Here is a 13,962-nt window from a genome sequence, read left to right as displayed (position 1 = left end):
AGGAGTCGATATACTCCTATTTTCAGTCCGCGGGTACAGTCCTTTACTCGTATCTAATGCCTCACCACCTAGCGATAATCCATGGCACATATTTCAATTAAATTGTGTCTAGCAGTTATAAGTTATTTCAGGCTCGATATATATGCATGATATGAAATGAAAAATGCACAAGTAGCCATCTAGACCCAATATTGACCTAAGTCGATTTTTCATCCAATAAATTGGTCAATGTGTCCAATTTCGCTCCAACTTGCTCCATTTTTTTTCCAATCCCTCAATTCACCAAGCACAACTAATTAACACACAATTAGGCAAAATTTATCTTCACTTTTCTTCTTTGAACTTTCGGCCAACAATGGTACACTAACTCCGTTATTTTTCCTACTTAATTTTCTCTCCATAATTCATTAATTCCTACACCAAAAACTATTATTTCTTAGTCAAATCACCTAGAATAACATCACATTCTTCCTCTTTATTCACTTAGAGACGGCTATTGATGGGCACCAAACCTTTGGTGGTTTTCTTCACTTGTTTTCATGCTACACATCATTAATCACCTAAAAACATTAACATACCTAAAAATCAAACCAATCTAAGATCATTCTCTCTCCATACCCATTTTGACTAGCCATGAATTCATCATGAAAACATGTAACTTAACCATGGAAATTAAGGGAAAATGCATGGGTAAGGTAAATCATTAGCAAAATCAAAGAAATTTTACCTTTGCTTGATCAAATCATTGAATTCCAACACTTTCTCTTTGATTTTTTCCACCTAGGGCTTGTTCTTCCTTGGTTTCTCTTCTCTTCTGATTTGGCTGATCACTAAGGGAGAAATGGGCTGATTTTTTTCCTTTTTATAAAGAAATAATAAAATAATAAAAACATGACACATGGCATTTCCTTATTGGTTCAAATTTTAAATATTTAACTTTTAATTCTTTAATTCTCCACCACACATTTCTCATGTTTATCCATTTCCATGATGAATAAAATCCCTTGGTCTGGACAAATGTCGAGGTGAAAATTTACCGATTTGCCCCTGAGATGACAAAATTACCATTTCGCCCCTATACTCCAAATTATACCGAAATTAAAATTTTTCACTTCAAAACTTCAAATCATACTCCAATACTCAAATCATACTCCAATAAGTCAAATGGATCAAAAAAATCTTTTCTAAAAATTCTCATTTTGTCTCCAAGTGGCAAATGACCATTTTACCATTGAATAGTGAAAATTTCGATTTGACTCCAAATTGATCATCGAACTCCGAATTACCATTTTGAGTCATCCCTGAACTGTGACACTCTTAATTTCACCTTAAAATTCCTATTTAAACTAGTTGAGGCTTAATCGACTTAATGATACCATTATGGGTAATATCGTCTTTTAACGATTTCTCAAACTTCTTAAATATGTAACCATTCTATTGAGCATGTAAACGACGTCGTAATTATTTTATAGAACAGGGTTTGACATTACTAGCAAGTCACACAATGCCCATCAACTAGTCACGCAATGTCATATCAACCAGTCACGCAATGTCCAAAGTCAGTCACGTAATGCCTAAAAACTAGTCACGTAATGCCCAAAAATCATCAAAACTACTTAATTTTATTTAATAAGATTAACAATTTCAAACGATACACCATATTTCATTTAACAACATAATTAACGAATATACCTACTTGACAAAGAATGTTCAAAATATTCAAAGGGTTTTCTTCATATATAAAAAAATCACTCCAAAATGCTTAAAAATACTCAAAACGTTTAAAGGTTTTTTTCGTGTATCAAAAATTACTCCAAAATACTCAAAATGCTTAAACGTTTTTCTTTCTTATAAAGAATACTCCAGAGATGAATAATTTAGCGAAAAAAGCTCAAAGAATATGAGTGGGTTTGAGACGTAGACCTAAATATACTTGACCTGTTAATAGGTTTCAGGTTGAGACGTAAAGCTAAATAAATTGATCGATTTCATTAAAGGTAATTTTATCTAAATTTTAATTCTTTTGATTAAAAATAGTTAAAATTATGAAAAGATTTATTGTCAAAAACGTTTTATGTATGAGACCTATTTAAAAAAATTTTCTTTAAAATATCATATTGGTTATTTAAAATAACAAAAGCTGACGGTGCGTTAATATTAGCATTGCCTTTGCCTGTTTCAGCCTTGTGTCGTATCATTTGCCTTTTTCCTTCTCGGATTCTCTGATAACTCCAAATTCCTTCCCTCCTCAACCAAACACATTGTAAAGGGACAAGCAACATTCCTCGTGATTATTCAACTTTGGTGGGCTGAATAGTTTATCAACGACCATGCGATTAACTATCAACTCGCCGCTATTAAAATTTTCGAATATATGGCTTGCTTGCCAGCTATATTGGCACTGTTTCTTTCAATAAACAATGTTATCCGAAAGTGGAAAACGGGAGGGCAAGAGCTAAGAAATTTCTTTGAAGCTTGAGCCTATATATTTATTCACAAATTCACCCAACTAATTGATCTTTATTTTGTGAATTAAATTTTATTCTTGAGTAACTTTTTTTTATTATATATAGAGTTTTCACAGTTCTTTTTTTTTAAAAAAAGTTAAAGTTAATAACATATTGTCTGTAAGGACTTCTTTCTAAATATTCTTTCTCTAATTTTCTTCTGCTCACTTATTTTTAACATGTTATCAACTATTACTATACTGCACCTATTCTCTTTCACTTGCTTTGTAGTTAAGGAATCACCCCAATCTTCCTTTCCTTTCCATCCTTTTACTTATTTGCAATAGTTCAACTCTCCTTCTCACAAGAATCCCTTTACAGAAACAAATTAATCGAACGAGGGAGAAACAGCTAATGGGTGTTCACTCGGTGTATTACTCCATCTTGCTACTATGGCTTATACAAACAGCAGCGTCGCAAGAACCAGGCGAGCTTGGTTGTCAGGAAAAATGTGGGGATGTTAATATTTTATTTCCATTTGGGATAGGAGCCGGCTGTTATGCGAATACGTGGTTTAGAGTAACTTGCAAGGAAACTGCTAACGGACTAAAACCTTTCATCAGTCGCATCAATTTGGAGCTTCTGTTTTCGACCCCCAGAGCTGTCTTCATCAACAATCCAGTAACTTATGTCAACTGCGGCGATAAAGATAATAATGGCGCCGCTGCTAGTGTCAACCTAACAGACAGTCCATTTTCCTTCTCAAGTAGATCCAATTTGTTCGGGTCTGTAGGTTGCGGTAATTTGGCTACTAAATTTCGTAATCAAACTTATCGTATTGGTGGCTGCCTGCAGCCAAGATGTGGTGACGTGTCTTCTAATTCTAGCTGCCACGCCTCAATTCTTGAAAATCTGAAATCCTATACTTCAACCATATCAGAGATGTATCCTGATCATAAGGACAGCAAGAGATGCAGATCATCTGTTTTCTTGTTTTGCAGTGGCATGCTGGATACAGATTCGGCGCTTCTCCTTGACGTTAACGTAAACATTAGTACGACGCATGTTCCTGCAGTGCTCCGGTGCGATACTGTGAAATGCAATTTGGGAGGTCAATATGTAGCTACTCACTATCACTATTAACTAGCAATCTTTGTGTCTCTTTATTTTTTGTTTCTTGTTTCGATGACTTTCATTTTTTTAAACTACCCAAAAAGAAAATATTTGTGAATTTGTTTTCCTTGGTATTAACTTGGTGCAATTTATTTCTTTTTGATAAGCAGACACACGATGCAAAGAATTAAAAGCACTATCTGATCAGAAGTCTTGTACAGTAAGCTGTGGAAAAGTTGATATTGCATACCCATTTGGAATAGAAGTAGGCTGTTACATGAATGACTGGTTCAAAGTAACTTGCAACGATACCGCCGATGGGAAAAAGCCTTTCTTAAGCAGCATCAATCTGGAACTAGTCTCTTCTTCATTTTCCTTAGGAAGCGTTCAAGTGAACAATCCTGTAACATATATCCAATGCCAGGATATACATAATAATGAGGTTAGTGTCAACCTAACAGGTAGCCCGTTTTTCTTCTCAATCGACAATTATTTCGTATCTGTAGGTTGCGGCAGTTTGGCTACTATTCTTCACAATCAAACTCATCTTATTGGTGGCTGTCTGCAATCCGGTTGTAGCAATATTGTGACTTCCTACGGTCGCTGCTTTACGAGTATTCCTCAGGGTCTCAGTTCTTTTGTTGCAAACATGACAGAGATTTATCCTAGTAATGGCAGCAATAGATCATGCGGATCTGCTTTCTTGACTGATAAAATTTCATTAATATATTCAAACCGCGTTGACTTAAGCAGTAAGAAAAACTTTTCTACAACACTGCGATGGGGCACACCAAAAGTTGCGCCGTGTAAGTTGAACGAAGGCTCAGAGATCTTATGTAGCCAGGATGAAGAATATTGTTGGACAAACTTGGGCTACGCACATCTATGTGTTTGCAGAATGACAGAGCACACCAACGAGGATTATTACTTTACTAATATATGCGAAGGTATGTACTTGCTTATTTTTTAATAAATTTGTCATATATTAAGTTTTCATTAATAAAAGTCTTTAATTTTTAATTTTTTTGGTTCAGCTTAATTCTTTCATTTTATATTTTTTATTGATAAAAAATATAAAAAATATTTTAAAGGACTTTGAATGAACTAAACTTTTAGATATATATTTTATAAAATTTAATCGATAAAAATATATTTAATAATAGATTTAAAGTTGAAAATTTTTTACTAACAAAAATCAACGTAGGACAACTTAAATAGGATAGAGGGAGTATAACAATATTCCTTGTTTCAAGATAGTGAATTTGCACCAAACTTTGAAGAAAAGAAAAGCAATTAGGTATGAATATAAATTTAGATATAGTAGTTCTTAACATATTTTTATGTGCAAATAACTTTATTTTATTCATTTCATAAATGACAGAACCAAGCAAATGCGCATTTCCTGAATATAATAAGTATTCTAAATATAAGTACTGTCATATGCTTTGTGTGAATGCTCCTGGCAAGTCTTGTTCGCCATGCCCTGCTAGATATCAATATAACCATACCGAAGATGTGTGCAAGCCAAAAGAATATAACTATTCATCACCAACAGTTTTAGCCAAAAAGACTCAAGCTGGGGCGATCATTATAGGTGCGTATTAAATTCTCTTTCAAATTGAAAACATGCACCATTATTGAAATATATTTATGGCTTTTAATTCTTGTTTGAAATTAATGGTTTCAATTTCACCTTTTATATGTATATATCTTTGCGTTGTACAGGTTGTAGCACAAGTATTGGGACACTGTTTGTACTGCTTGGTACATGGAGTATGTACAAAGTACTAAAAAGAAGAAAAAGTAGCAAACTTAAGCAAAAGTACTTTAAAAGGAATGGAGGTTTACTACTGCAACAGCAGTTGTCCAGCAATGAAGGTAATGTTGATCAAATAAAGTTGTTCACCTCAAAGGAATTGGAAAAGGCTACGGAGTATTATAACGAGAATCGAATCCTTGGTCAAGGAGGCCAAGGAATTGTATATAAAGGAATGTTAACGGATGGAAGCATTGTTGCTATTAAGAAGTCTAAAATGGTGGAGGATCAAAAGAAATTAGATGAAAGGATGGTTCAACAATTCATTAATGAGGTGATAATTTTATCACAAATTAACCATAGAAATGTGGTTAAGCTTTTAGGATGTTGCTTGGAAACAAAAGTCCCTTTGTTAGTGTACGAGTTTGTCCTTGTAAAAGGGTTCTTGTGATAGGGAGAGAAAACATTGCAAACAAGTAAAAAGATGCGTCAGAGGCGGCAAAGAGGAAGATTGGAGCAGTTCCTGAAATACTGAGTGTAATGACAGGTAGAATAAAGTAAAAAAAGGATTAAAGAGTAGAAAAGAATTAGAGAGAGAATTTAGAGTGAGAAGCTTTAATGAATTGTGAGAGAAAAGTCCTCTAAATGAATTGTGAGGCTCTATATATAGAGCTAAAAGTGGCGGTTACTCAAAAATAGGCTTTAATGAGCCTAATGAATGACATTATTATGAAAAACATTAATGTGAGCAACTGTTACTGTAATTGAATGTAATAAGATTTGTTCTCAAGTAAAAAATAACAGAAAATAGGTGTACAAGAATAGGTACAAGAGAAGAAGCTGTACGAGAATAGGTACAAGAGAAGAAGCTATACGAGAATAGGTATAGGAGAAGAAGCTATACATGAATAGGTATACGAGAACAAGGTAAGAAGGTGAACACCAATACTTCAGGTAAGGGTTAAGAGGAAGACCTCTTAACTATCTCCATATCTGAGCCACCAAGCTAAACTCTCCGAAACATCCCAAGATGAAAGTAACCCATGAACCCTATCACTTATTCCGAGTTACTTTCACTGTCACCCAAGTGAAGTGCTTATTTTATTCGAAGTAGCTGTTCTACTTGTATTAGTTGTTCCATATGGAGTAGTGCTTTACTTATTTTAGTTTTTCTGCGTGAAGTAGCACTTCACTTGTTCAGGTTGTTCTCTGTACAATATTATGTTGTAACATAATTCTTTAAAATAACAGTATTAGCCAAAATCTAGTATCTACAGTCTCAAATGGAACACTCTCTCAACTTATACATAAAAATGAAGAGTTCCCACTGACAAGAAAAATGCGTCTACGTATTGCAACAGAAATAGCGAATGCTTTATCCTATTTGCATTGCTCTGCTCCAATCCCTATTTATCATCGAAATATAAAATCTAGCAACATACTTTTGGATGATAAATATAGAGCAAAGCTGTCAGATTTTGGAACTTCAAGATCAATTGCAATAGAGCAAACTCATGTAACCACTCAAGTTCAAGGAACTTTCGGATATTTGGATCCGGAGTATTTTCGATCAAGTCAATTTACAGAGAAAAGCTATGTTTATAGTTTCGGAGTTGTTCTGGTTGAGCTTTGAACGGGACAAAAAGCTATCTTTTCAACACAATCAGAGGAAGCGAAAAGCTTGGTAGCCCTTTTTCTGCTTTCAATGAATGCGAAATCATTGTTTGATATTCTTGATCCTCAAGTAATGGATGATGGTACACAAGAAGAGATTATAGCCGTTGTTAAGTTAGCAAAAAGATGCTTGAACCTTAAGGGACAGAAAAAGCCTACAATGAAACAAGTTGCGATGGAGCTGGAGCGGATTAGAGCGTCAGGAGAAGCTAATGTTATTAAACAAAGTGATGATGAAGATTCTGACATAGATGACACGATCAAACCTTGTGCTATGACTTCTTGTTCAACTAGGTCAGTTATAACTAATACCAGTGTAACTTTACCATCCGATGCATAATCCTTGTTTCCAACTCTCACTAAACAATCTTCCTTTAGTGCGTACTTTGTGTAATGTATCTTCATGTTTAGTTCTGGTCATCCTTTTTCTAAATAAATCATGAAATAAGTTCTGAAATAAATGTGGCATTTGGTACTTTACAATGCAATGTGATTACAGGTAATGTGAGTGCAAGTAATGTGATTGCAGAGAAAATAACATTACAGTGTTTGGTATGCAAGCAAAATAATGATTAAAATACAGGAAAAATAACATTGAAGCATTTGGTTTACAAGTACTTTATTGGGAATGTAATGTTAATTTTCAAAATTACCTCTATTTATTAAAATGCAAGTTTAATGTACTTGTATTTTTTATTGTTAATTTTTATACAATATAATCTCTTAGATATATTTTTAATGTCATATATTTTATTTTCATTTTTTATTATAATCTTATATATTTTATTTTCATTTCTTTAATATAATTTTTTATATTATATATTTTATTTTAATTTCTTTTACTTATATTATATAAATTTTAATATCTTATATTTTATTTTATTTTAATTTCTGATTCTTATATTATATATTTTATTTTAATATTTTTTATTTTTAATTATAAATTATAAACTATTTTAAACAAAGTAATAAAGTTGAAGGGTAAAAATGTCTTTAATAAGATTACAGAGTGTAATGTAATGTGATTGCATTGGTTTTGGATTGCAATCACATTACATCCCTTAGTTGTAATGTGATTGCATTGTAATCTAACATTGCAGTAATCTGTTGCAAAATAAACATTGCAATGTAATTTAATTAAGCACCTTGCAGGGAATGTGTTCTCACTTCCTTCATATCAAACGTTACCAAAGTGTGATGAAATAAGTCTTTATGTATTAAATTGTTATGCTAATAAAAAAACAAAAACACTAATTGTTTGTGTCTACATTCATGCCATAATGATTAGCATCATGAGACCAAACCAGAGGGAAGAGTGTTGGCAGTGATTAGAATATTCTTGTATAAAATTTAAATTAATTGAACGAATGGGGATAGATTAAGGCCCCATGTCTGGAACGGGAATGGAGAAACAACTTAGGAGGAATCAATATGCTATATTGAATCTATGGATGCTGATAGTCAGTGTTATAGTTAAGACAATAGATGGACTTGTAGTGACAACAATTAATGCAGGCTTCCTGCAACTAGAAGAAAACATAAAGTTATGCCAGAGAAAGCCACAAATGACATTGAGTTTCTCACTATTTGTGTACTAATACATTGGCAAACTCTCATGCCTCTTTCCGGTTTCATTTATCTTACCATTTGCGTACTCTCGGGCGGCCAGAGCACTGTTGATTTATCTTACATTTGTTTGTTGAATAATATATTTATGCCCGGATTAACTATAGTGACATTTAACATAAATTAAGGAATAATATTAAAAAAATATTTAGATTATTCTGAAAATTTTAAATAAGTCATTGTATTTTTATTTTAAATTAAATAAGTTTTTATAACAAATAATTAACTTAGTCAAAATACAATTTGTCATTTTATATCACATGATACTAATATAACATGTTAATATATCATAATTGATAATGATGTGGTATGATAATATATCATAATTAATGATGATGTGACATGTTAATTTGACATGATAATATGATCATGTGGTATTTTTCATACTCTACATCAACGCCATGTGGATATAAAATTACAAGTAGTATTTTGACTAATGACAATTAATCATTCATTAGTTATATGAACTTATTTTATTTGAAATAAAAGTATTGAACACAATAAAAAATAAAAAACTTATTTAAATTTTTTTTAAATAGTTTAGAGACTTATTTGAACATTATGTCATAAATTTAATATCAACAGTAAATAATTTTTTATGTTTACTCGAATACAATAACAAATGTTGTCCGTTTAAACATTAACATTTCTTATTATGGTAAGGTGTATGAAACCTATGATGCACTTGAATCAGAGTAGAAAGAGCAAAGATACATGACACTCACATCAGCTTAAATTCTCAAATTAAGAGAAATGTGTACCAATGCGAAACTAAATACTTTCAAGAACAAAATGGTAAAGAGAAAACCAAGTTCTATTGGATTGTCCATTTTAAACTGCATATCCACCAAAAGCTTCTTGGGATCCCGTTGGGTACACTTTGAGAATGGCCATTGCTTGTGTGTTTGGTGTGGTCTAGTGGAGGAATGTGTTCATATATTTTGATTTTATGTCACTTGTTTTTGGACAACGTAACTTGGTTCTATGTGTTTCGTTGGTGGGGGTTTAAATTGGGTTACTTCCAATTCCGTGCAAATGGAATCATTCACTAAATCTTGGAATAATTGTTGTTGGTTGGGGGCCTCTAAAAAGAAATAGTGGTGCGGCATTGTGGTCTCTATGACTTATCATAATGAGACAGTTTATAATGAAAAAGTTTGACAGTTTTTCACTTGAGTAAAATGGGATTTTTCTTTTGAATAAGAACGATAGAATGAAATGAATCTGTTGATAATATTAGGTTGTGGACAGAATCTTGGAATTGCAAGACAAAGGATACGCTCCTAATGGGAATGAATTCTAATTGAATGTAGATGGTTCAATTAGAAACAAACTGAGGCCTATGGGATGCATGTGAAGGGATTTTGAGAAACTCCACGAGTTCCATCATTGGGTTGTGTTTTCTGATCTTTTAGGAAATGACGACTCTAATTATGCATTATGAAGAGTTCTTTTTCGAAGGGCAATAATAATATGATTAGTTTTAATAAAAGAAAACATTTGGGATAAAATCATTTCATCGGAAATGAACACTGAATACTCATCCTCTGTAACTAATCAACTATGTAATTAAATGAATTAAGAGTATGGAGTATAAATATGAACTCATCCTCTGTAACAAACTCATGTTGGCATGGCAAGCAAAAATCTTTACTCCTAAGAGGATAATTATGTAATTTTTGAGTTTGGGTAAACACCATAATAGAAAAACAAATAAAAATGAAAATATATAATAAAAATAGTAATGTGGAGAAATATAAGGTCCGTAGATCAAAGTAACAAAAACTCTTTTGTTTTTTTTTTCTTTTTTTCCCTTTTCATCTGTGGTTAATTCTTTCTAATTTACTTTGACAATGGAAATTGATAGACAAACTTAGCATTATCAATAATAATAAGGCATCCGTATTTAAGCATTTGGTTCATTGACTAATGTATGATCTCTTACTTAAAAAATAAAATTCGAACCTCTTTTTTTTCAATTAAAAAAAATAAAGTATTTGACTGATTAAATAAGAGATCCAACGGGTTGAGAAACTTCACCCGTGGGTGCAAATCTTTTCACCGCACCCAAATATCAGTTCATTCAGCTAATTTCAGTCTCTTCATTGTTAAATTTCATCTTTAAGCTTTCTAGGCTTTTGTCCATATTAATTTGTTTCTTTGCTTTGCTTAATGGCAACGACTATAATCTTTTATAAATTTTAAGGTCAATTTTCGGACTAAATTCAGACTTGAAAAATGCCCGTTTTCCTACATTTGTATACCCTAGACCTAAGTCCAATGAAGAAATATTATTAAGATAGTGAAATCTTTACACATTAGCATCTGATTGGATCATATTTTTAGATATTCCTCCGACTGAGTTGGCACCTTTGCTTGAAGGTGAAGCCTTTGGGCCTTCTGTTTTGCGTGGTTAGTTCCGGTCCAATTAATCTATCGACTTTTACATATGAATAGAATAGAATATTAATTTACATGTTCTGTTCAAACTCAAATATAAATCCAATTGAGTTCAAGTACGTCTATTACATCTTCTAACCAAATTGATATATATATATATATATATATATATATATATATATATATATATATAATAAAACTTAACTGAGGTCCAGCCTAGCTTGCTCTGTTATTTAATCCACTCAAGCTCGAGTTCTTTTGAGTTACTTAATCGAGCCAAGCAGGAACCTGGCATTATATCAACTTTGCTCGGTCATAACCTTTAAGCAGAACGAAAGAACAGTAACCTTGAAGAATCATACCTCTCTACTATCTAGGCAAATGTCCAAAGGAAACCATACCCATCATGGTCATGGACGACCTCTCTCACGGAAACAAAAAAAAATGTTGACATCTCCCTGGCCCTGCAGAAGGACACACTTCAGTACAACACAGTGACCAGAGTCATAAAATCTCTGATACAGTATTACCATTTCTATATACTATTAACTCCAGGCAGCGTGGCACACGACCCCAGATTCTGCTCACACAAAAAATAACACTAAAACAACACGCACAAGCTACCAAAACTATGCACCCTTTGTCCCACCGAATCACCCTTGAGAGAGAGAGGGACCAACAGTACAGAGCTCTAAAGCCATTATAATATAGTATAGGCTGCTTAGAAAGGCCCTTGTATATGGGATGAGATTAATTATTCAAATAACATGAGAAAAACAAATGGCTAAAAATCCAAGCAGTCCAGTTTTAGTCTAGTGGCCATAATATATTCACAGCCACATTTCAAACATCAGCATCGCTGCTACTTTTGCTGCCACTTCGGATGCCCTCAGTAGCAGCAGCACTACCACTATCACCATTAAAATTGTTCTCATCCGCATTGATATGGGTGTGCTTTTTCGAAGACCCTTTGCAAAGCTTGACTGGGTATTTAATGGCATTGATCTCCAGCTTTCTCAAAGCAGCTTTACCAAGATCAACCCCGCATATATCAGAAAGCCTAACAAGGTATAGCAACACATCTGATAGCTCCTCACCCAGGTGTTGTTTCTCTTCATCTTTCCAATCAGGGAGTCCTCTTGGTACCTCTCCTTTCCACTGAAATATCTCAGACAGTTCTCCCACTTCTCCTACCTGAAATATGTTCATACAAAGTAAAGAGTAGAGAATGCTGAACAAGCGAAACAACGGGACTGACAAAGGAACAGGGAACCAGGATTGTGCCTTTGCGGGAAATGAGGGAAAATGTGGGGTCTTGACATGAGTTACATCATATGAAACAACCAGTATAAGATTCTTTTTTTCGTATTCACTTATGACTTTTGTGGCCCAGAAGTGATTTCCATCACTCCTGTCTTTTACTTACTTTCAACAGTGATTCAAACATATGGAAGGAGCAGACAAAAGATAATCAAGCAAATGGTACTTCTGTTACTGTTTTCATTACTTCATGACATTTCTTGATTGTACAGTTGATGGAATGGCAGTGAATCTCACAGAATCCAAACAAGGGACAAAGACCAAAAATTCCAGAATGGGTTTTCAAGAAAACAATATTAAAAAAACCAATTTTGAGTGGGACTCTATTTGTTTGGTTTTTGATACCCAACAATATGAACAAGAACTTCCCTGGAAACCATTCTACAAGATAAAAGTAAAGATAATAAACTATAGTGTTTTCGGTCTTGTTGAGCGTGGAGGGAGATTCTTAACAAGTGGATAAGGAATCAATTCTACCGGTCCATTCTTTTTTTAATTGAAAGATAAGGAGTAATTTTATTAGCCACAAAACCCGCATGCCATTGCAAGTCTAAAACCAACTACTAGAGACTCCTCAAGACATAAATAAGTCGATTTGGGCAAAAGAACTGAAAAATTACCAACTGTTAGCAGCTACAAAAAGACTTAGACGGCTGATCAAAGGAAGCCCAATGTTACTTTCTTATTGTTTTCTCTCAATTCCCTTGAATCTCTGTCGTAAAATACATAAGAAAAACTGTTTATTACTTTGTCTATCATAATACAACGCAAAGGCATCTTCACTCAAAAAGAACAAATCAAAACAAAAATAAAAGACGGACATGGGCCAAAAAGTCTGAACAAAACCATCCAAAAGTCAACTTAAACAAATAATAGATGCAGGAAGAAGAGTGAACCAATAAAAAAAAGATAGAAAAGAAGTAAACCATTTAGCAGATAAACTTAACATGGGTATAATGGGTAATTGAGAAATTCAAATGGGTTTAGGATATATAAAAAAATGTTTTAGGGTTTTATGAAAACTTAGAAGCGTTATTAAGTTTTGTACCAGGGCCAGCAGGAGATTCCTAGGGCTGTGAAACTGATCCCAGTCTCTTTCCCTCGCAAACTCAGCCATTCTCTCCTTGAGCTCTTCCAGGGTAACCCCTTCTTTCTCCTGGACGCCTGTCATTTTTCGTTTTCCCAAGGATCAAACAGGGCTTCGTAAGTGTCAGAAACGAAACGAAGAATTGCAAGATTACACCCCAGGTAGACTAAGGCAAAGCCACAAAGCTTAAAAAAACCCATCGTTTTATTAACACTCGCTTGCCCCTGCAAAACAGGGAAATTTGTGAAGACAGACTGATGAACTATTGGGTATTGCCGGTGAGGTGGGACCACTTTGCTATTTGAAGACGGACACGTGGCAGTTCAGTGGTTCTAGGCCTTGTTCCTGGTGGCCTTGGGATTTGAAGGGACCACTTCTGTGTTCTTTAGGGGGACAAATCCGAGTTGTACCTTTTGTGGGAAAATTCTTTAATTGCATACTCACCTGTTTTTTTTATTATTTCTTTGAAAAAAGAACATAATGGTATATAATATAATAATAAGCTTGTAAATATAAATTTGGGTTATATAAAGTTTGCT

At 33.5% G+C, this 13,962-nt stretch overlaps 1 protein-coding gene and 1 pseudogene across 2 annotated transcripts; one reads left to right on the top strand and one right to left on the bottom strand.

Annotated features, from left to right (window-relative positions):
* The first annotated feature begins 2,685 nt into the window (after window positions 1-2,685).
* On the top strand, window positions 2,686-7,330 carry LOC18602586 (wall-associated receptor kinase-like 1; annotated as a pseudogene). The gene is made up of 5 exons (XR_016025683.1): window positions 2,686-3,558; window positions 3,731-4,507; window positions 4,942-5,154; window positions 5,286-5,747; window positions 6,597-7,330. The product of XR_016025683.1 is annotated as a wall-associated receptor kinase-like 1 (transcript).
* Window positions 7,331-11,517: 4,187 nt separating this feature from the next.
* On the bottom strand, window positions 11,518-13,640 carry LOC18602584 (uncharacterized). The gene is made up of 2 exons (XM_007034067.3): window positions 13,385-13,640; window positions 11,518-12,210 (listed from the first exon to the last, which is right to left on the bottom strand). The coding sequence occupies exons 1-2, from the start codon at window positions 13,505-13,507 to the stop codon at window positions 11,860-11,862; spliced, it is 474 nt and encodes a 157-aa protein (XP_007034129.2). The 5' UTR covers window positions 13,508-13,640; the 3' UTR covers window positions 11,518-11,859.
* Between the last annotated feature and the right edge of the window lie 322 nt (window positions 13,641-13,962).

This window comes from Theobroma cacao, chromosome 4, assembly GCF_053813885.1.
Source record: "Theobroma cacao isolate CCN51 chromosome 4, ASM5381388v1, whole genome shotgun sequence".
NCBI classification, from domain to species: domain Eukaryota; kingdom Viridiplantae; phylum Streptophyta; class Magnoliopsida; order Malvales; family Malvaceae; genus Theobroma; species Theobroma cacao.
This window is presented reverse-complemented; position numbering and strand designations above follow the sequence as displayed.

Bases quoted from the DNA above. Each gene is read 5' to 3' on its own strand.
- LOC18602584 (XM_007034067.3), bottom strand. From the start codon at position 13,507: ATGACAGGCGTCCAGGAGAAAGAAGGGGTTACCCTGGAAGAGCTCAAG. The intron at 12,211-13,384 runs GTACAAAACTTA...AACATATTTCAG, and splicing joins GGAATCTCCTGCTGGCCCTG to GTAGGAGAAGTGGGAGAACT.